The sequence below is a fragment of the Chenopodium album genome, chromosome 21 (assembly GCF_948465745.1).
Source record: "Chenopodium album chromosome 21, dcCheAlbu1.1, whole genome shotgun sequence".
Classification (NCBI taxonomy): Eukaryota; Viridiplantae; Streptophyta; class Magnoliopsida; order Caryophyllales; family Amaranthaceae; genus Chenopodium; species Chenopodium album.
In genome coordinates this window covers 11956328-11980193 of record NC_137854.1, presented here as the reverse complement: position 1 = coordinate 11980193, position 23866 = coordinate 11956328, and the positions used below count along the sequence as shown (strand labels likewise).

General features: G+C 35.0%; 2 protein-coding genes across 3 annotated transcripts; both read right to left on the bottom strand.

Moving 5' to 3' along the window:
* Positions 1 to 510: 510 nt before the first annotated feature.
* Positions 511 to 7556, bottom strand: LOC145601132 (uncharacterized). Of its 2 annotated transcripts, XM_081657077.1 has the most exons (9): positions 7416 to 7551; positions 5711 to 6840; positions 4666 to 5073; positions 4494 to 4580; positions 2906 to 2976; positions 2744 to 2820; positions 2483 to 2630; positions 1512 to 1673; positions 511 to 1432 (listed from the first exon to the last, which is right to left on the bottom strand). In XM_081657077.1, exons 2-9 carry the CDS (start codon positions 6798 to 6800, stop codon positions 842 to 844), a joined length of 2634 nt encoding a protein of 877 aa, XP_081513203.1. In that variant the 5' UTR covers positions 6801 to 6840; positions 7416 to 7551; the 3' UTR covers positions 511 to 841. The 2 variants fall into 2 exon arrangements, with proteins under 2 accessions (XP_081513203.1, XP_081513201.1); XM_081657075.1 differs by having other exon boundaries at positions 5711 to 7556.
* A 10074-nt stretch (positions 7557 to 17630) lies between these two features.
* LOC145601358 (uncharacterized) lies at positions 17631 to 23453 on the bottom strand. Its single transcript, XM_081657367.1, has 8 exons — positions 23039 to 23453; positions 21365 to 21489; positions 21234 to 21271; positions 20598 to 20708; positions 20427 to 20506; positions 20045 to 20081; positions 18155 to 18196; positions 17631 to 18054 (listed from the first exon to the last, which is right to left on the bottom strand). Exons 1-8 carry the CDS (start codon positions 23321 to 23323, stop codon positions 17969 to 17971), a joined length of 804 nt encoding a protein of 267 aa, XP_081513493.1. The 5' UTR covers positions 23324 to 23453; the 3' UTR covers positions 17631 to 17968.
* Positions 23454 to 23866: the final 413 nt, after the last annotated feature.

Genomic DNA, 23866 nt, shown 5'->3' with positions numbered 1-23866 from the left:
CTTTTTAACACCCCCGAATTCGAGTATTAATTGTAAAACTTAAGCTCATTCATAAATTTTTGCTCTTTTAAGTAACCTTCATATGCTGCGATCTTCTTGTTACAGCATCAAATCTTTTGCTTAGCGTATACAGGATTGTAAGCCATATATTTCTGATACTTATACAAGCACATGACAAATCTTGCTATATATCTTTAATTTCTTATCCTCTAATATAATTTATAGAAAAATTGAATGAAGTTAGCTGAATCACTTGGCCACTGAACTTGATACATGTGCTATATCTTATCAAGGTGTCTTGACCTTGAGCACCAATTTATTGCATCCTTAAGCAAGAGGTACAATTACCGAAAACACTAGATCGAACAAGGGACTTCAGAAACAGAAACAACATACTCTCTCCGTTCAGAAATAATAGTTACATAACTTACATTGTCCCAACACCTTATATACACAAAGAACCCTCCTCGTACTTCTCTATAACGCAATCTCAGTAACAGTAAGAGGGTATAATGGTAAAATCAATCACAAAATTGAAAGTAGTGTGAGCTTATTCCGAATATCCTAAAATAGCATACTTCATATGTGCATGACTATTATTTCTAGATAAAGGGAGTTGTGACCAAACATGGAGTAGGATGAAAAAAAAAAGAGCACCTTCATCCAAAGTGAAAAAATTTGCTAAACAAAATCTTTGTACCTGTAATACTTACAATGATAAAGAATGATGGAGAAAATGCAAAATTTCTGTGCAAAAAATGCAGCAAAGAGCATAGCTACATGTTCCATAGCGGAGCCTAGCCTTCCAACAATCATATCGAACTTGAGATGAATTCACCCTTTATAAGCTTGTCATCCGGTTCACGCTGTCTTCCCTATAAAAATTTGGATTCCTATTACCCTGATTGTGTTGGCTTGGATGACCCTCGGACGAAAAGTAACCATAATTTCCGCTAGGGTTCCTGTTACCCTGATTGTGTTGGCTTGAATAACGATCAGCCAAAAAGTCGAGATTATTTCCACTGGAATTCCTATTACCCTGATTGATTTGGCTTGAATGACGCTCTGCAGAAAAGTTGTCATTATTCCCACTCGGATTTCTATTATGCTGATTGTGTTGGCTTGATTGATGCTCGGCCGAAAAGTTAACATTATTTCCACTTTGGTTAGGAAAGCCCACATTCTGAGAATTTCGATTATGCTCATGCTGAGTTGAACGATCAACATTCTGCCTGCTCTGGCCTGAGTACCCAAAATTCTGACTGGGATTACTGAAAAAATCACTACTATCTTGACTACCGCCACCAAATGCCATTCTCCGAAACCATCTAATTTCAGCAGATTGTTGAGCAGAATCATAGAGCTGACTTTCACCCACCCTAAGCCCATTTGAAAGATCTCCAGAGTCGGACATGGTAAGAGCTCTGAGAACCTGTAGAACAAGAGGGTGAACATCATATCACTTCTACTCCCTCCATACTAGCAGTAAAAACAAATTTAATGTCAATTACCAGTCCCATTCTCGGTCTCTTGACAGATGAATGCCTCACACAAGCTGCAGCTGCCTCGATCATTCGAAGCATCTCACTCTCAATATAGTTCTTTTCAAGACGTGGATCTACCAGATCATCAAGTTCTCCAGTCTCAAGTGCATGAACAAGCAAAGGCCGTGCCTAAAATGGCAAAATTATTTGAATTATAATTACTGTAAAATATTACTATTGAAATAGTTTGTCAAATAAATTTACCACACCATTCAAATTAGGGAAGAACCACATCATATGAAGCATGAAAGCATGCCAAATTATTACTATCAGAACATTTAGAAGATAACAAATGGGGAGAAGGATAATATATTACTTCGTACAATTTAGCCCATGTGATATTAAGGCAAAATTTTGAAGGTTAAAAAAAAATAAGAGAAGGAAAGGAGCAAAGAGGGCATGTGTATAATTTGAGCCATAAATTTACACCAAATAGCAGAATGGGACTATTTCACAACATGCCAAATATTAGATGATAACTTTTATACTTGATACTTCTTCTGTACTACCTTCTCTTCTTTGAAATGGCTTATAAGTCTTTTAGATGCAAACACAATCTCGAATAGTTAGGAACAACACAACATACACCACAACCTTCACTAGCAGGAGTCATACTAGGTGGTGGTTGTTTCTATTTTTCTTCCATCCATGCAGACCCTCTTAATTTATTTTTGCAAAAGTAAATACAATTGTGTTTGGTGGTCATGTATATTTCACAGTTTCACTCTATCTGAGCATAAAAGAATAAAAAAGATTATTTTTCCTTATATAAGCCATACAAAGGTTATTGCACTCACTAATATTAGAGGCTGGTACTCAAGCCAAATCTAGAATCCCAACCTCAGGATATTGGTACTCAAGCTTATGAAACAATGCCCCATTTCTTGCATGGAGACTACACAATGACAGGATAATTTGACTAATGGCAAGATACATACCCATTCCACTAGACTTTCATCTCCCAAAGGTTGCGTCTCATCTACAGGCTTGCGACCAGTGATAAGCTCTAGAAGGACGACCCCGAAAGAGTACACATCTGATTTCTCAGTCAACTTACCAGATGTAGCATATTCAGGAGCCATGTATCTGACATCAGACAGCACCAACCAGGTATGTTAAACAAAGAACATGTTATCACCTAATTAGATATTCACTTGATAGATATACCTCTAAAGGCAACCATTCTAACTAATACCTACCCAAATGTTCCCATTACGCGAGTGCTAACATGTGTCTCTGCATCCATTGCCAATTTTGCAAGTCCAAAATCTGCAACCTGGAAAGAAAACAGACCACTAAACCCAAAAGGTATATAAAGGAAAGAAATTGAGGAATAAAAGCCTTGTGAGCAAACTGCATACCCGAGATTCATAGTTGTTATCTAAAAGAATATTTGTCGATTTAATATCTCTATGAATTATTCGTGGATGACCTGACATGAAAAAAAAAAAAAAAAAAACAGTAAATTAAAGAGAATGAAGTGTATAAGAAGACAAATTTAGGACAAGAACATTACAAGAAGCCATCAGTGTTAGTCTAAAACAAGTAGTAGTAAAGGACCATGTCAAGTATTCAGTCTTCAAATGTATAAGCCTAAATCAAGTTGACAATGGAGAAAGGATAGATAATGGTCAACATATGTCTAAGAGTGTATCTCTATGAGACTATGACTATGCTTCCATTTAACTACAGAACATAATTAAAGGACTCTTAAGTAGAGGGTCATGACACTAATATAATATTATGGCAAGTCACAGTAAATCAAATTGGTTTTCAGAAAGACATATGATCATGTGATTAAATATGTGGTGACAATGCAGGTATATACAACCTAATGGATAGATGTGATCTAACATGACATTGCAGTAATGGGGAAAAAAAGAAGGGAAAAAAAAAAAATTAAAGCACCATCCAGACATCCAGGGCACACTCCTCATATCCTAACCCTGGCTAGCAGTAAGTTTAGTGAAAGCAAAGCATGTTAGCAGTTGTCACTCACAGACTAAAGATTAAGGTATAACCATACTGCTAAGGTTGAGACCTGACCGCCTGTTGGTGAGAGATATATAAGGTGATTAGGGATGAAGCAACGTGGGCATACTGTCCTGCCTGCTAAATTTTAGAAACCTTCAGCTACACATGGGGGTAACAACCAGAATGAAATATTATTTAATCGTGGAATTAGGTTGCAGGGGAGCCCCATTCGCGATCGTCTTTGTAGGAGAAGCCCTTGATCAATTTTCCGATTCTCCTCTTTTGAATTTTTTCAAATTAGACTGGATATGGGTATATGATTAGACATGCCTCACAGTAAGTTTGGATAAAGAAAAGGGAAGGAAAAGAAGGGGAGCGAGGGGAAGTGGAGAGAAGGCAAAGTGAGGGGAGGGAAAAATAATGAATTTTCTTTCCAAATCTCTCCATTGTTGGAGAGATTAATTTCTTACAATTTAATCCCTCCCTTTCTCTCCCCTCCAATTTCCTTCCTACCTCATTTGTTATTTTAAGACAAATTCTAGACAGAAGAAATTCAATTTTTTCATCTTCCTTCCCTTCCTTTCCCTCCATTTCCTTCAATCCAAACACACTCTCAGAGTTTAAGACATGAGGGAACTCCAACATTTCCCTATATCTGCACACGGCTTTGATATTTGAAGACAAATTCTAGACAGAATAAATCAAATATGAGCTGCTGAGAAGAGAAAAGGAGAAATCTACTGTCCAAAATTTGAACTCCGCTTTAATATTAGATCTACTGCATATATGCTCTGGACATTTTTGCATATATGCTCTGGACTCTACCCCCTCTTCTTTTGCATATAGTTGCAGCACTTAAAAAACCCAAATGCATTCTCAGTTCACCAGTAAATGTTTTTTGTAGATAATTGTGAGACATATAGTAACTTAAGTAAGCATTTGTGGTAGAATATTAAAGCAAAGAGTAACACTCACAATCTTCATGAAGATATGTGATACCGCGAGCAGCACCCACAGCAATTTTAATACGTGTTGCCCAGTCCAAAACCGGCCTTTCTTCTCCTGCCAAGATAAGGGCAATTATTAAAAAATCTACAAGAACTATAACAAGGTGCCAAAAAACAAAGCAGAGCTATAAGGAGCAAACCTTTACAATGAAGATGATAATGGAGTGTGTTGTTAGGTACATATTCATAAACAAGCAGCCTTTTATTCTCTAAAATGCAGTACCCAACAAGAGAAACCAAATGTCTATGATGTATGCGACTAATTATTTCCACTTCTGCTTTAAATTCACGCTCCCCCTGTCCACCGCCAACTTTAAGCTGCTTAACAGCTATCACTCTACCATCTGATAGAAGTCCTTTATATACACGACCAAACCCACCTTCACCTAGAACTTTCTCATCAGAAAATCCACTGGTAGCATCATACAACTCTTGATAAGTAAACCAGGACCTTGAATGGCCATATCCACCATAATCAGTGGGTGTTTCTGTACCAGAGCCTCCAAAATTTGAACCTGGATACTCTGTCGTCACTAACAGTTTTCCATCTGTAACCAATAAAGTAATCATTTGAGTCATATTACAGCGAAATTTTACCCAATTCACCCACATTTACAAGCTAGTTAATTATAAACGTTATATAGACACGTTCACAAGCTTCCTAACAGTCATACACCATATTGATGAATTTCTTTAACTAAGTTTTCTTCAGAGAGTATCATTTTGATAGACAACTGCATAAAGGATTACCAAATAAGACAGTAGAACTTTGTTGGTAGGGGTGCCTGATCATTTGTAAAACTTTGCTGAAAGAAAACTACATACTTTTGGGGCATTAGTTGACGCTATCTACAACTTGGGATGAAGTATTATATCAACACCCTTAATCAAAAAGCAAGCAGTTTTCAAAATGAGTTACTTCTTTACAAAATTATATTAGTAGCATTCTCGTAACATTAACTCCACATATATTCACAACTCAAAAGTTCTCACCAGGAAAAAGCAAATGACACATAATGAGATAGTGTATTAGAAAGACATCGAAAGGGTTTCAGCCAAAAGTTTCTTAAAAACCTATATTGATCAAAAGGAAAATAAGAACTGAACAATCAGATTAACTGCAAAATGAAAACAGTTATCAGTAATCAACATTCTTCAGCCACAGCAAAGGAGCAAAAATATTACCTGATCGTGGAGAAGAGCCAATTGAGGCAGGAATGACATGCCCATCATAAGGTCCAGAAGACTTTTTGTTTCGCTTAAAGATCCACACACCAACCAAACCAATGAGTCCAAGCATTAGAAGGCCAACTACTACACCAATAGCAACAGCTCCTCCCGTACCAATTCCCCCATTACTGGGGGCATTATTTGCAGTTTCAGATGAACCAGGACCTGGTCTATTACCCGGTAAACTAGAAGTCGGTGGGACTAAGCCTGGAGGCGGCGGAGAAAGTTGCAATCCAGGAGGTGCACCTGGTTTTGTAGAAGGTGGAGAAGCTGGGTTAGGATCAGATGGAGGTGGGGCATCTCCAGAGGGTGGAGTTGAACTCTTTGGAGGAGATGCAGCAGGTGGAGAAGGTGGGCTTCGAGGAGGCTGTGATGATGGTGGTGTTGGCTTTACAGGAGAAGTTGGTGCTTCTGGAGGAGGTGAAGTTTCTGGTGGGTTCGATGCTGGTGGAGGTGGAGACCCCTCAGGGGGGTTTGACGTTGGCGGTGGAGGGGGAGGATTACTTGGTGGGTTTGCTGCTGGTGGGGTAGGAGAACTTGTTGGGGGAGAAGTCGTAGGTGGTGAGGGGGAACTAGTAGGTGGGGTAGATGATGGGGGTGGTGGAGGTGAACCAGTAGGCGGGTTGGCAGGTGGTGAAGGAGGTGTAACTACTGCAGGTGGAGGTGCATTTACTGGGGGATTAGTTGTTGGAGTAGGTGGTGAAACACTGGGGACCGGTGGTGGGGAAGCAGTGGAGGGAGCTGGAGGAGGGGATACAGGTGTAGCAGGGGGTGGTGCACTAGCAGTAGGTGGGGGAGGTGACTCTACAGGTGGTGGTGTAACAACTGGAGTTCCTTGATTGCTAGGGGGTGGAGCATTTGGCACCGTAGACGGAGGTGAAGGCGTTGAAGGATCCGGTGGATTGGCAGTGGGTTGTGCAAGAGGAGGTGGTGATGTTGAAGGCTGTGGTGGTGGTGTTACAGGCAATGGTGATGGTGGTGGGTTAGAAGAAACTGGTGGTACACCAGAAGGTGCAGAATCAGGAGATGGCGATACTGTCGCCATCTAACAGCTAATCATATCTACATAAACATCATTTTCAAACCTAAATTGAATAAATTTTGAGGTAACTCAGAAATTGTTCAATCAATCTTCTATATCAACAAAATTCAGCAATTTCAAACTCCGCAAGTCTCAACAAAACCCTTAATTTCATACAATAACAACACAAATTTCTCAACCACCAAATTTGCACAGCTGGTATTTATCAATTGCTATAACAACTGAACAAGATTATCAATTATCAATTCCCTCCAAATAAAATTCTCAGATTACACAAGATAATCACAGAAATTATGATATACCCAGTAAAATTCTGACAAAACCCAGATCAAATTGCACAAAACCAGCAAAACCCAGATCAATTACACACAAAACCCAGATCACAAACTTAGAAATTAAGATGAACTACAAGTCTATGAATGAAATTGAGAAAACCCCAGATCAAGAACAGAACTTTGAAGCAAACCCAGTTGATAATTCTCTGAAAATGACTAATTAAATTCAGAAACTTCCAAATATTCCAATAGTATCTGAATTCAAACCTCAACTGTGCATCACAATTTTGAATGTAATGAATGAGAAAAAAGAAAAAAACGAAAGAATTTATGTAAAGCTAACCTTTTGTTGTTGGGTAACTATCAACGTGAAAGTGAAGAATTACAGCAATGATTTTCTAAAAGAGTTACAAAAATAAACCAAAAAAGAAGGGGAAGTATAAGACTTGGTCACTTTGCCGTTAACATTCTCTCTAGATCTTCTCTCTCGAAAGCGCGGCTATTGGCTGTGTTTACACACGGTATTGTAGGGCCCACTCTAGCAAAAATTTCAGCTGACAACGACATTATAAAAACGAACACTCGTAACAAAAAATACTTATAATTAGTACTACTAATGATTTTCAATTAATCGAAGATTAAACTTAGACAAAAATGCCATTTGAATAATGTTTATATCATAATCACATCATGTGTTTGTCTTAACCTTAGACGTAAAGTTAGATCATTCGTAAAATGAAGAGTATATTTCATATTTTAGATGTTTGGGTTCGTTAGTTTTTAATTCTGGCATTGTTAATGGACTAACTCGACTAAAAGCTTGAATTGATAGTTGAACTCAATGATCGGTTTATATACTGTATCACGTCCCCTAACATAAGAGCTCTTTAGATTTGATGTGTAGATGTAGCATGGACCATCCGCATATCCTGCACAAAATATTTCGCTTGAAAGTGGGGGTGGATGAAATTTGAACCCGCTAAGTTAAGTTTAACTCCGTTCAAGTTTAGATCATTATTTGGCCTAATCAAATTTGAATCGGATCATCATCAATTATGAAGAAGAGTGTAGTAGTTGTTGATCAATCTATTCAAGTTCAAGTTCACACAATGCTAAATCATGTTAGGGGCAGTCGGATAGGTAAGTGGAGTATAGGTTCGTGTTTGGGCTGAGTTTGGGTTGATAATAACTGGGTGGGATGAATTTCAAATTGGATCATTCTTGGTCTCACAAGTTCAACATATTAGCTTGTCAATTAACTTAAAACTGAGTTCAATATTTTGTGGTCTTGAAGATTTTTACCCTAAATTATTTGTCATTCTCTCTAGGATTTCTTTCTTTGGAGGATTTTTTGTTTCCTTCACTATTCTCCGAGCTCTCTCCAACTCCTTTTTTTTCCCCCCTTCTTGGTCTCAGTTGTGAATCTTTGCAAGGGCTTCCACTAATATTCTTACCGGCCTTGGCAAGCCTCAAAAACTTTTTTTTTTAATAACTACTTTCAATAATTAGATTTTATCCTTGATATGATGCTTTTTATATTGTGTTTAATTTATTTGTTTGTTGTGAGGTGAGGATCGAAGATATAAGGTTACATAATCACCATAAGTATATAGAGAGTTGCATAAGTATTCACCCAAATGACTATGCATCCATAAATGGATTTCAAGTCGAATTAGTGCTAAATCACATATTGTATTGCTTTAGATGAAAGGTATTACTGATTGTTGATCGAATCTGCGAGTAATTTCACCTTATTTTTGCTGAACTTGATAATGTTTACAAAACTAATTTTTTTTTTTGTTGTACTTATACTTCCTCCATTTTTTTTATACTTGCAACAATTTGACTTTGTTATTATTTTTATTTATAAGTTCCACTTTTCACTACCGTTGATGATTTATAGCTAAGCAAATATATAGTCATGTGAGATCTTGAAAGATTCGTCTCGATTTATTATATTATTTAAATAGCATATGTTTATAATTATTTCATATTGGTAATTAAATATATTAATAATTAAAATAATACATCGTCAAGCGTGAAAATAGAAGTGTTGTAAGCTACTACGTATGAAACAATGAAGGAAGAATTATTTTTACTAAACTGAAATTATATTTGCTGAATTAAAATTATTATTATTGATTACTTATTACATTTCTTCATTTAAGTTACTAATTTTTATTGAAATGAAATTATTATTATCGAACTGAACTTATTTTTATTAAATTGAAATTATTTTTACAGAATATTAATTTTAAAGGTGAAGTAAACATGGCATAATTAGTTCTAAGGTGCAGTGTTATGTACTTATGTTGGTTCATTAGATTTTGGAAAATTTGACAATTACCACCTTTGATTATGTCCATTTTAGCAATTACCACCTTCTATTTTTTTTTTTGAAAATTACCACCTTCTATTTTCAAAAACATCAAAAGTTACCACCTTCTTGCCTCTCAACTACCACGTGACGTCATTTTGGGCTCATTCTTTCCCTTTCCTCCCTATTTCCCTCACATTTCTGATTCCTAACTCGATTCTCATCCCCCCTTTCACTTCTTTTCCCCCAAACAATCAAAAACACTTTAATTCACTCCTTCAAATCAAAATTGACCAACAATTATTGATGGTTTGGGGGAAAAAAAGTGAAAGGGGAGATGAGAATCCAAATAGCAATGAGAAATGTGAGGGAAATAGGGAGGAAAAGGGAAAGAATGGGCCCAAAATGACGTCACGTGGTAGTTGGGGGGCAAGAAGGTGGTAACTTTTGATGTTTTTGAAAATAGAAGGTGGTAATTTTCAAAAAAAAAAAAATAGAAGGTGGTAATTGCTAAAATGGACATAACAGAAGGTGGTAATTGTCAAAATTTCCTTAGATTTTTTTAGGAATTGTTTGTATGTGTCATTTGACTAATAATTGTTTTGACACGTTGTTTGAGTAACTTTTATTAATGGTGTAAGCATTAAACGCACTTGTCAAAGATTTATTTATACTTTAAGTAAATGTGCTTGTATTAAGTCATGAGAATTATGGGAGAAAAATATACTTTATTGCCATTTATGGAATTAAGTTAAGGATAATTTCAGGAAAAAAAAGGGATGATTTAAAGAAAAATGAAAATTTTGTAAAAAAAAGAATAAATAATTGAATTTGGAAATCATCAAAAAGCTTTACAACAACTTTTCTGGCAGGGGTTGCTTATTCAGGGGTTTCTTGTAGGGATTACTTAGCTTTTAGGGGTTACTTTTTTTTTTAAGGTTGCCCACCCGGTTCACCGGAGCTTAGCTCCAACTACATCCGGATCCGACTCGGGTAGCACACCTGGCTTATGGTGGGTGAGTCTCCCAACAAGAATTTCTGCGTACGGTGAGGCTCGAACCCGAGACCTCCCTTAAGCGACATCAAGTTGCTTACCACTTGAGCCAACTCTTGTTGGTCTTTTAGGGGTTACTTACACAGTCGATTAGTGCGATTTTTGTGTAAGAGTAATCCTTGACTGACCGAGTAACTCTTGAATAAGTAATCCCTATAATTAACCCCTGACTAAACAAGTAACCCCTAACCAAACGAATAACCTTATAAGTAACCCCAGTCACACAATATGATCAGTCACATGCAAAAAATTACGAAAGTTTTAGGCCTAGTGGCAAAAATTGAGAATTTTAAAGTGGGTGTCAATTACTCCTTGTGAAGTTATGTCATCTTTCCTTTTATTTTTTTGTTTTATTTTTATTTTTAATTTGTTTAATTGCATGTTTGTGCTAGTTTTGCTAAGTAGAAGTATAATATTAGTGGTTGACTACCACATTATGAATTAGAAATATCCAACTTGGCGTACTTGATTTTTGTCTTGTTGAAATTTTTTTTTTTTTCAGGGCACCGACATACCTTTTTTTAAAAAAAAAAAAAAAAAAAAAAATTTATTTCGGGGTGAGTTTGACCAAAAAATATTTTAGATTCACAGAAAATAACTAAATAGTATATCATATACTTCGTTTTCCATATGATTTTTGTAACAAGAAAATTTTATATAATTTGATTTTTTTCTAATGGTTTTAGCTTTTACGCCAATGCTTTGATATCTTTAGTAATTTAAACTTTTATATTGACATGCACAATCCAATAATCCAGTCAATCATTAGATGTAGAAGTTGAATTGTATATACTCCATTATTTTTATAATTTTTTGTTATACCTTTCTACTTTGTCAAATTGTCACTTCCAAATCATATCCAAAAATAAGTAACCTCATTTATATTTGGAAATTTTGACTTTTACCACAAAAAAAAATCAAAAAAATTGTTTTTTACCACCAAAACTTCTAAAACTTTTATTTTACCACCAAAAAAAATTTCTAAAAATTGTTTTTTACCACCAAACGTCAAGAAAACCGTTAAATCTAACGGCTTAAAAAAAATTTCTTATGTTTTTCATAGGTTTAGGGGGGTACTTTGGTTCTACGGGACCAATTTGAGGTCAAAATTGACAAAAAATGATCGAAAATGCCTCATTTTGCGTGTTTACGCAAATCGAGGTTTTTTTAAACACGCAAAACGAGGAATTTCCGATCATTTTTTGTCAATTCTGACCTCAAATTGGGTCCGTAGAGTTAAAGTGCCCCCCAAAACCCCTAAAAAGCATGTGTTTGACACGAAAATCGAAGAATTTAAAAAATTCCGTTAGGTTTTTGACGACAGGTGGTAAAAAACAACTTTTAATTTTTTATTTGGTGATAAAATAAAAGTTTTAGAATTTTTGGTGGTAAAAAACATTTTTTTGTTTTTTTTGGTGGTAAAAGTCAAAAAATCCTTTATTTTTTTTATATATTTATACATTGTTAAATTATTCTCATTCTTTTGATTTTCTTCAACGATATTTAGTTTATTTGAAAGTATATATGCTTCTGTCGTCAAGCATGCTTAACTTGTTCTTAATTGATGTAAGTAGTAATTTTTTTTCAAATAAAATTTACTTGATCTAGTGGTTTGACCTAGCTACCAATCATCCTTTCCTTTTAAAAAGTTTGAAATAACTTTTATAAATAGTGTTTGAATAATTATATCTCTAAAATTTTATAGACTTTTTTACCCTTATTAATGTTAATTGTCTTTCTAATAATGTGTTGACATTTATATCTCTAAAATATACTCCCTCCATCTCTTTATTAATGTCCACTTTCTCTTTATTATGTAAGTAATAAATGATAGAAATTGAACATTAATACAGAGGCGGAGGACAAAATATTTGTTTACATATTCTCCCTCATTAATACTATAAGGTCTAAACGAAAGAACTTCTCAAAATATAATAGCCGCCTAATTTAATACGAGGTAGAAGATTTAGATTGTTTCTCAAAGTATGTGCAAAGGTGCATTACATTTTAAAATGTGGAGAAGTAAAATGAAAATGTTATTAAATCTACTTTTTAAAAAATGACGTATGTTTCCATTGTGATATAATGTGGAAAATCTAATCATGTAATATCGTCTTACTCGTATATTATTGGAGTGACCACAAGAACATGGTTCAACCTCAATGGAATTCCTTTAGCCTCATCGAATATTAAGTTGCATGGGCTTATTGATGATCTTATTCGATCTTACTCCTAGACTCCTAGTTGACGCCTCATGTAGAAATATCTATTTGTTGTCCTTCATGACATATAATTGAATGATTTTGAGTATATAAGCCTCAAGATACTTTATCGTTTTCAGTTTAATTTCACTAAACTTAACTTATATTTGCGAACATAAATTAATATTTTTTCTATTGTACTCAAGTAAGCCAAAGTTTATTGTATACTACTTGTGCTTTGTAAATTTTTCGATAGATATATTTTGTAAACAATGAACTATTTTTTGGGTAAATATTTTGTATATTAAAGATTAGGAATTGCAAATTTTTTTAAGAGGGAAAATCTCTCCTTTCCTTCCCTTTTAGTCTTTTGAAGACCAATGTAATCATAATTTAAATTTTGCTCAATAATCATCCCAAAAATCACAGCACTTTAATGTCACCACTCACCACGTACACTACCTAAACCTAATTATAATCTCAACAATTAAAGCAAGAGTACATAGAGTTGGACTTGAATTGAGTTGCGCTACGGCATGAATATATATATTTTATTAGTTCATTTTTGACATAACTCGCTTGACTTTATAAACTTGCTGACATAATATGTATTCACGCAGTCACGACCTATGCCCATCTTTAAGCAAGAGTCAACAAAATACTTATAGATCAACAAAAGAGACCATAGTATAGTACCCAACACTAAGAAAAATGTAAGAGATGCACACTCAAAGATCAATGTCGGTGGAAGATACTAAAGTCTTAACATACTCAAATGAGTTGATGACACATTCTAAGTAGCACTACCAAGAAAATGGACCTACACATCTTTGTCCCACACTAAAGTAGCAAGATCTTAGGCTAACACATGTTAGTATCTTTCACATTTTTCATGTTAATTAAATCATAAATTCTACCAATTTTAATTTTTGATTACACAAACCCACGAACCCCAATCATAAGATATGTTGACTTATAAAGCCATTATATTATACTATATTATAGATTGCATAATTCAGCAAATGGTTACGCACCTTATTATGTCACTTTTTGGTGCGTCTTTATAGAATTATAATATATAGTTTTGGCCCAAATTTCATGCACCAATTTTGATACAGCTAGGCCATGTAAGTGACGCATGCTCTCCTACTCATCAAACTATATAGTGCTACACAAAATGCTTTGCGTTTACGCTCAACAATTCAATGACAAGTACTATTTGTTTATTCTAATTTCTATGATACTCCTAAAGTTGCGGCAATCTTGAGCAATCACTTGCTTCGTTTTGACCCCCTACCCTAGTAAATTCTAATCCATCATTGTGTATATTGACATCTTAAGAGGTTATTAGAGCCGTGAACAATTTTATCATGTCCAAAGTCTCACTCATTACTTTTGATCCTCGTATTTTCAAAACACCCTCCAAATTGCTTACACTTGGATATCGAGATCCCTCTATAATTAAAGTCTAATTTACCGCCTCTGAAAGTCAAAATTTAATACACTATTTGAATGAAATTAAACTAAATGAGAGTTGAACACTTGATTTGAACACCGAACCCAAACATATTCTATACATTAGTTATTGATCACATATGAAGTACATCTTTATAATCATTACTATCATACAGAGTGATCGATGTAATTATCATTTATAATCATTACTATTATACAGGATTTGGGCTGCACTTGATTGGCAAAACCTCGTAAGTATATATATCCTAATATTCTATGTGCATCTTTATAATCATGACAAGTGAAGTATATTTTGTTAGTTATTTAAAAGTAAGTGGTTTTTTTTTTGGTGAACACGAGGGGCAAGTCCCAAAAGAAAGTAAAAGCTACAAGGCTAGAAAAGAAAACGAAAGCAAAAAACAAGGAAACAAACACAAAAAAAAAAAGCAAAAAAGCAGAAAGCTCAAGCAACCAAACACTATGAAGCGGCTCATAAAACACCATCGTCAAGCAGTCTCTGATGGTGCCATCTGAGGCTTCGTCACACCACACAAATCCTCCAATAAATGGCCCGACGAAGATAATGTCCATGCTCGGGTCATGCCCACTATTGTGCTATCATTCATTTCAAAAAATTAATGTATACGTTTCACAACTTCCTCTATAATATTTAAGCATTAAAATATTCAAATACATAAATTAAAATCTCACCGGAAGTTGACATAAAAAAAATCAAACAAATAGTTAATATTCCATACACATAATACATATATTTGTTTTTTTTTTTTTTTTTTTTTTTTTTTTGGTAAATTCATAATACATATATTTATAGAGTAATGAAAGAACTTTAGTAGAAACCAATGAAGTTTCTAACATAAAAGTAGCTCTTACGATGATACAATCAGTCTACCATATATGATGGTGTGGCTTGCACACGTCGATGAATGACATGCACAAGCACCAATCGCGATACATGTATGACATTCTTGTTAAATGACTTACACGTATGACATTCTTGTTGGGTGACTTACACGCATTACATCTATTTTAATGCCATCGAGTACAGTACATCTTTCAGGTTATACATAAACTCAGATCGAGTAACTCGACATGTACAAATGACCTCGAAAGCTTACAACCTTGATTACAACTTACAAGCATAATTATTATTCGATCAATCTCTAATCTCTACATTATATTGTATTCTAGATTTCTAGCAACTAACAAAGTCGTACAATACCTGTTTTTCAGGCATATTTAAGGCTAATTAGAGTCAATGTTTCACACCTATATACTACTTTATTATATTTAATTTACTCCATGCATTATTTGATTCATTTCAACTTGTAGTACGAAGTACTATTCTAAGATGTAACGTTGGGGTTGAAGAAAGACTTTTCAAGCTAAGTCAACGTAAACTCCTTGGAAGTAGAGAGAGGATCTTGCATTAATTGCATGTGTTTTGTCCACGACTTAACTGTAGGAGTAGTACTTACTTGCATATTTTTGTGCTACTTGAAGCTTATGAAGTTATGATTATACCGAATCTCAATTTGTGATTTTAAGTATTGAACTCTCTTTTATCTCTTTATGTTCTTTTAGTTTTAACTTTATTTAATATGAGACAATCAACGGCTAAACATAAAAAAAAAAAAAAAAAAAAAAAAAAAAAAAAAAAAAAAAATTAAAGACAAAGGGAGAGTATTATCGTCTTATCGATACTAACATATTTAAAGGCGTTCCTAAAAATGTCTCTATGCCACGTGGACCCTCTCACTAAGCCACGTCACTCACTCAACTCCTTATTACGCCACGTTATCCACTCATCAATTCCTCAATATACCACAACCTTGGATGAGAAGGTTTGAAACCTTGACCTTTTCGAAGAAATGTTAATACTTAACCATCTAGACAAATAGTAGATTATGCTTTAATGTTGCACACTAAATAATATAATACTATAAAAATATTGAATATACATACTACATACACACTTTTATAAATAATGATGTTAAAAATTAGCAGTTGCACAACTACACAAGTAATATCCCTGGACAATGTCCGGACTACTCACTAATTTATTATAATAAGGTTTCATCTAATAAATCAATTCCATTCAAGTTCTATTTAATTTGAATAAATGAAATAAAGAAATTCGTTTAAATTTTGAGTAACATAAACTTCCTAATTTCGGTCTAAATCAAGCCATATTAATTGAAGTAACGTTCAACAATTTTAGTCAAATATGGAATTCTAATACGGTAATAAACTTAGTCATATTGTATATGTCTAGGCCATTTGCATGGGTAGGAATGAAAGTTTTTTTCAACTCAATGGTGATGCCCCAAGCTAGGTTGCACAAGAATGAGTACTGACACGAATACGAGTATGATACGGATATGAGAAAATGTCTATCTCAAAATAAGGAACACGAATACGGGATGTTAAAATTCATATAATATATTTTTGAAAAAGTTTTTAACCATATATTTGTCATTTCATCCTCTTATTAGATCATACTATATGAAGGCACACATATTATTTAACAATTACCTTATTTATCTAACTTTACTTAAATTTTCTTATTAAAAAAAGTTGAACAACTCATATAATAGCAGGATACGGACCGAGACGTATCATCGTGTGTTCCACGAGTGTCGATGTCTGATACAGTGTCCGATATGAACACGACATTTGGATGAAGCTTCCATGTAACCTAGGTGCCAAGTCAACATCCATATATGGATTAGTAACCATTTTCATTTTATGATCAAATGGGTAGCCTTAATACGTACGTACTCCATAGTACGTTCTATTTGTCTCCCTATTGAATTATTAAAATAAAAAAATTAAAAAAAAAATCCTTTTTTTCCCTACTCAATTCACCTTTTGAGCTAATTCGGATTCGGGTCTTAGTTCCGTGTGGCTAGTTTCAACTCCCACCCAAATGTTGTTACAAGAGATCAACCACAAGCAATTCTCCCTATCAAATGCAGCCTCAATCACCATTGCACCAAAAAAAAAAAAAAAAAAAAAAAAAAAAAAAAAAAAAACTATATGGATTAATAGAACTAAAATATATTGGACCTAGTGGTTAACATCAATAACATGTACTGTACTCCGTAGTGTTAATGGGTTGATTAATAACCTCCTTAATTACAAAGCCCATTCTTTGGCCCATATCCTGGGCGTATTTCTTCCTACTATTCGGTTAAGCAAATAATTTAAGTGCCCGTAGTAAAACTGTGTACGACTAATCACCCGTTCTTCATTGAGAGTGGGAGCTTTTATAAATGTCGTAAGACACTTCCTAGTTCTTACATTAATATTGTATTAATTTAAGAATGCACGACAAAACCACACATCAATCAGTGTGATTAATGTTTAATGAAGCTTAATAATATCACTTATGTTTCCTTATATTAGCTCGGAATAAAAGGAACTTTGGGTGGTGCAACTGTATACGGGACTTAAAGAAGTCAGACTATTGGCTATATACTTCAATTATTCAATATATATAAGACAATTAATCAGTAAAAGTTGGCTCCGATCATCATTGTTAATCATGGTGCAAAAAGGCCGATTTATTAGGCTAATCATCAAGCTAGCATGAAACACAGGAAACATTGTGATCTGAGTAAAAACTAAAAACTATAGAATCTGGGTGTACTTATACGAGCTAAAACACTCTACGCCTCAATCTGCATAACAGAGTACCACAAATGCCTGCTTACATGAAATCAGCATACAAAGTTACAAGCAACGGTGGAAAACCATCATTTGGACTGATCAATCACGATGAACCTACTCCAGTTTTGAGTAGCCATCAGCCCCTTCAGTTAAGATCAAGACTTTGGTTAGTTTGCTGCTTATTTTCCTTTACTAGCCAAGTTTGATTTCCTTCTAGATATAACCTCAGCAGCCCAGCTTTTTCCTAATTCAGTCTGAAATTTTCCTGAAAATTGTATAAAGTAACATTAGATATTAGCTATATGAGGTTATGGAGCAAAAGGTTAGAGTACTAGCAACATTTCATGAAAGAAAGCCGAGCTCACCAGCTGTTGACAAGAAGAACTCATCAAGAACCATCCCATGCTCTGTCAAATAAATAAGGAAGCAAAGATTAGACCTCAAAACTTTAATATCAATGCAGCCAAATTAAATTTTCCATCTTTGTGCTAAAATCAAACAGGTACAAAAACATGATAGTAAGCCATAAGAATGCAAGTAACCATGTAAACCCTGGCCCCTGGGTTATACGATCCCTTACTGCATTGGTCAAATCAAATGTGTTCCCATGAGCAAACATTGACACTATCAAAATATGCTTGCGCTTGTCTAAATTAGCAAATTCAAGTACATTAAATCATTAATGTACAGGTCTCTTACAAGAACAATGCAGCATCATCACCTCGGGAGCTACATCCATTTAGTCCAAGACTACGGCCCAAGTAATTTAGCAAGCACGAGTAGGTCAAGCACCAATCCTACAACTTAGTGTTTCAAGATGCATCACTACTATACAATCAAACATTTTATATTCTTCACTGCAGGCAGGCAACACATGCTGTCAGGGATGCTTGATTCTATGACAAGAGAGGGAGCAGAAACATGGTAAAATGCTGACACATAAGTCCCACAATATCTAATCCAAATGCATTTCTTAGTGGTGATTGACCTCACATAGGAAAGATTATGCATGGCCACATGGGTTGAAATAAAATCTAATAGTATTTTATTCTTCATAATTGCCAAGAGCCCGAGAGGGATGCCAAGAGAAAACAAAATCATCAGTAAATATGCCTGTGGCACTACCAGTGATGCCTGCTAGCAGCAACACAACACGACTGAAATACATTGTTAAAAGGTTTAAGAGATGTGAACCAGTATGAACATGTTGGTTCAGAACTAAAGATATATGACTGGCATCAATTGGAAGTGGGAAGGGGTACAACAAACATCGATAACACCTGTTCTTTTTGTCAAAAATGAAGTCGATTCTATCTTAAATTCAATTCATTGAAGGCCACACTAGAGAAGATGGGAGTCAACTAGAGAGTAAAAGCTATAAAAAAAAAATTATAACAGAGATAATTTATTATGGCTGGAATACATTAGAGAGGGCAATAAGCATTCACAGAAGACCAATCCTCTTTCCTTGTATACAGTAATGACTCCTGCCTTACCTCCCTTCTTTTTTCTCTCCTCTGATCAAGTCCCCCAACCAACCAACATCTTCAACTTCCCAACACTCATTTAATACGTCTCTAATTGATTCCCATTGTACCCTTGAAATCATCAAATAAACCCCTTAATCCAATCCCTTGTTAGTTGTTACATGCAAGGAATAATGAGATGTCATTTATTACTCATCTCTTAACTTTCATTTGCGAAAGAGTGATGTCACATAAACTTAGACATGTTACATATCAATTCCAAAAAAGATACTTTAATGTTCAATGGGAAAAAAATAGACAAATTTCAGTGAGGGGAAGGATATCCATGATCATAAATATCAACAGATAAACCGAACAGCGTAGCCTCTCTTGAAAGCTTTTTGCAAATGAGTAAAGGTGTGAATGTCTGTCGATGTAATTTCAAACGAAAACCAGGAGAGCACAAGACGAAGCTATGGTCGAAATGCAGAAGAGGTTTACAAAAACACCGGAAGTTTAAACCTTAACACCAGATTTATTAAAAACTTAAAAAGTAATGCTTAATTACAACTTGAACGCCAGTTGTGATACTACACTATGAACTAAATAAGTAGTGTAAGAGCCATTGTCCAGAATAGAGGAGCCAGCCAATAGCCACCACCGAACCAAGTAAAAATGAGCATTTAACAATGAGTAGTAGAGGATAAAGACTGGTGACAGAGTTAATACATGAAATTAATTGTCAAAATAGCAAGTTTTCAGTATTCAGCATTTAGGTATAAGCCTTACCAGTTTCATACTCTAACGCCTGAAGAATCATTTCGACCTGGATAAAAGTAATTACTTATTAGAAATTTGGTAGACCAATAAGGTGAAATACAGGTTAACGGAGTTCCAGAATTCCGATTAAATAAAAAAGCAAATACAGTACATGATTATTATAACTAGAAAAATTATGCAGCAACAATTTTTTTTCATGGGCTATTGTATGTGCCTTTCAAAAACCCCTATGAAAGCTAAGTCAACAAAAATGTCCACATAAAATGCTAAAATTGCAAAGGCATACATAATACATACAACACAAAGGCATTAAAAGGCATCCGTTTCACGTTGAATATGTGTCATTCAAGTTACAACAAGCAAAAAACTGAATATGCTAAAAGTAACATACTTTATCAAAATCCTTCACCAGATTAGCTTCCAAAGAAGAATTATTTTCATACTCAGTCCAGAGTTCTTTGATCTCGTCAGCTGCAATCACAAGAAAATATGAGCAAGATTCCATACTAACAAAAAAGATATGCAAAATATTAAAGAAGGCAGATATTGCCAAGTTGCCAACCTCTCATCCCACCACCAAGAACTTCACACATTTCATTCAATGCTGCCTGCTCCATTCTGCTCTTTTCTTCTTTTGGTATGCCATCAGAGGGTGTTATATCTCCAACAATAGCTAGTAGTATTCCAAGGTCATCAAGAGGATAATGAAACGAGTCAGAAATCAGCAATCTATGGAAAATAGAACTCAACACAGTGCGATAATTTGAAGATACAAACGATGTTCACACATCAATCAACAGTGATTTAAAGTTCTAGCACAAACAAGATAATAGGACAACATAGGAGTAGACGAGTAGTAGTGCATAAACAAATATGAACCTGACATTAATCTTTCAATGCACTAAAACACCCTCTTTAAATTTCACTTAAGAAGGCACCACAAGGGTTAAGTAGATACTATCCCTAAGTAGTCAAATTCAAGAGAAGCTTCAATAAACCCCAAATTGATATTTAGTTTGCAACAGATGAATATGTGATAATTACACTATTTTGGTTTATACAAAAGCCAAAGAGTCCTAATGCAGTGAAGAAATAAACAATATAGGCAAGCTGATTCTTGTCACAAGGAATATCAACGACTTAAAATACCATGAGAATATAAGACATTGTTAGAAAAAAAAAAAAAAAAAGAGTATACCTTCCGCAATATCATGAACTACTGCCATCTTGATACATCTGCGCAAAGCATTGTCAAAAGAAGATAATACAGCTCATCAGCAAGGGAAATACCAATATGTCCAAAACAAGCATAATTGGTTAGCATCCAACCTCTCCCTGTTCACACCCGGAATGTCCCCAGCAATCAAACCCATCAACGCCATTCGATACATGTGATCAGCAATGGATTCAGGGCCCTTTATCCGATGATTAATCCATCCCTTCCTTTTTGTGGTCTGGCAAGATAAGTTAAAAGGCAGATATAAAACAGAATGGTTGAATGAAAAACAAGATATACTCCATCTTGTCCAGTTACAAAGTTCTCAAATTACAAAGTTATTACACATCAAGCTGGTCTAATAACATGAATACATCATACAGAACTAAAGTAATAACACATTAGTCATGCATGTCATTACGTTGAGAGAAGCAGAGAACATCAAGTAAAATGGTGAGTTTGGCACTGTAGAATATCTTAAAGCAAGAGTTAAGCATAAGATGAAAACTGAAAAGTAGACCCTAGAGAAAGATGGAAGTGATGAAAGGAGGTAAGGCAAAAGATATAAACTTAAGAGGGTAAAGCTGGGTGATTTTAGCACTCTCATACCCCCCCCCCCCCCCCCATCAAAACTTATTTTTGTCTTATTATTTCACAAGACAAATCTCAGCTTCATTTCCCTTAATTGAAATTTGGTCCAGCAACACAGAATTACAGAAGATATAGAATCGAGGGGCATTCCACTACGGCTCCAACCAAACTCTTGCCTATCTATAAGTGGAGGCAAGTTTTGCAAGATGATGCGCCTCCAATTCCCCACCATAAATACATGGACAACCTTACAATAATTGAAACTTCCAACTAAAGCTAAAACATATTGGACAATAATTTGCACAAATGATCTTTCTGACAGTCTGAGACCTTCATCATAGTCACGTCCATTCGCTCTAGTCAATCACTCTCGAGTCTCAACCAACACTTCTCTAAAACCAGCTTTGCAAGCATAAGTCATTGCAACCACAATGTCTGCAAAGCCTCAGCTTTCGCTTACACAGCAACAACCTCTAAATCCTAACCCAACCCCGCCCCCCAATGTCTCCATTTATACAAAAGTAATGACAAGCATAGAGAACCTCTGCTAATATACAAAGAAGATTGATAATGAAGGCATGTTTTTTTCAATTAAACTTATTTTTGTCAAACCTCTAAGCCAAAATTCACAAACAAGAAGTATTTTTCAAAGTTGAAAAGCACATGGGCATACTCATATCTAATAGTCCACTACCCACCACAATTAAACACACATATGATCAAAATTCTTCAAAAAGAACCCAATTGATGATCATGCAACACTTCAATAAACCCACAGCAACTTCAGCAGAAGCCTCGAAAAGTCGAATTCACCCATTTTGAGATGAAGCATTACATAAATCTCCTCCCAAATGTCAAATAAATTAGGCTCTGAAACCAATCATACTCAACAGTCAACACCAACATTATAGTCCCCAACATTACACACACCCACAAACATAAACAATACTTGTAATTTGCAGTAACATTCTATCAACTCTTGTTCAAACCCCTAACAAATAATTCCCAGCTCATTTGGTAGGCAGTAATAAATAGTTAGTGTCACATTGCGAAATTACAATTAAATTCATGCCCACCTACCAAACGGGCCGTAAGTATAATCTAGAACAACTAATTTTAGAAATTAATTGTAAAAACTCAAAAACATGAATTCAAAGAAATAAAAACCAATGCATTAATAAATAAAAAAACAGTACCTTAAGGCGATGACACAATGTAAGAAAATCAATGGCGGACGAAGGCGAAGGCGAAGGCGAAGAATTCGACATGGCAGAAACAGTAGAAGTGGAATTAAAATTAGGAGATTGACAACAAAGTGAGACCAATTTCAGACCTCCATTGAAATTCTTCGATGAAAACGATGATGGTGAGAAGGAAAAGGAGAGAGAAAATTGGCGGCGAGAAAGAGAGTGATAGGAAGGGAAAGAGGAGTGAGAAATTGCAGGAGAAGAGAGCGATGGATTTGCAGTTGCAGACGACATTTGATCGAGTTTGTAATGTGGTGAAGAAATTTTTAGGCAAAACAAAAGTATGTCAGAAAAAACAAGGCTGTGAATGTTGAGTAGAAGTGCAAGTTTTTTTCAGAATTGTTGTTCGTTTTTGTGTTTTGGTGGGGAAGTTGTGGTTTACGGTTGCTGTCCATTTGTTGAACTATGGGAAGTGAGGTGCGGTTCGTGTGGTTGGTGTATGATTAAAGCTTGTTGTTATGGTTCCGGTCTAAGACCCCCCACTAGCGACTTAGTGTTAAGTCGTTAACGGGTCGACTTTATTAGGTTAAAAAGAATGTGTCGTATGATTATGTAGCTTGCACAGTTGCACACAAAAATATAGTATTCTCTTCAAAATGAAATGTAGTTGGTACGCTTTGGTACTAGGAGAAAAAAATACGAAGTATAAGTAGTGAAAGTAGGGTTTTAGTGAGAGTGAAGAATACTTTGCAATTTCAGAATCTCCTTATCGAATGGCTTGTTATCTCCAGTCGGAATAGGAGGGTCAATTCCTAGCCAAACTGGAAGGTACGGTTG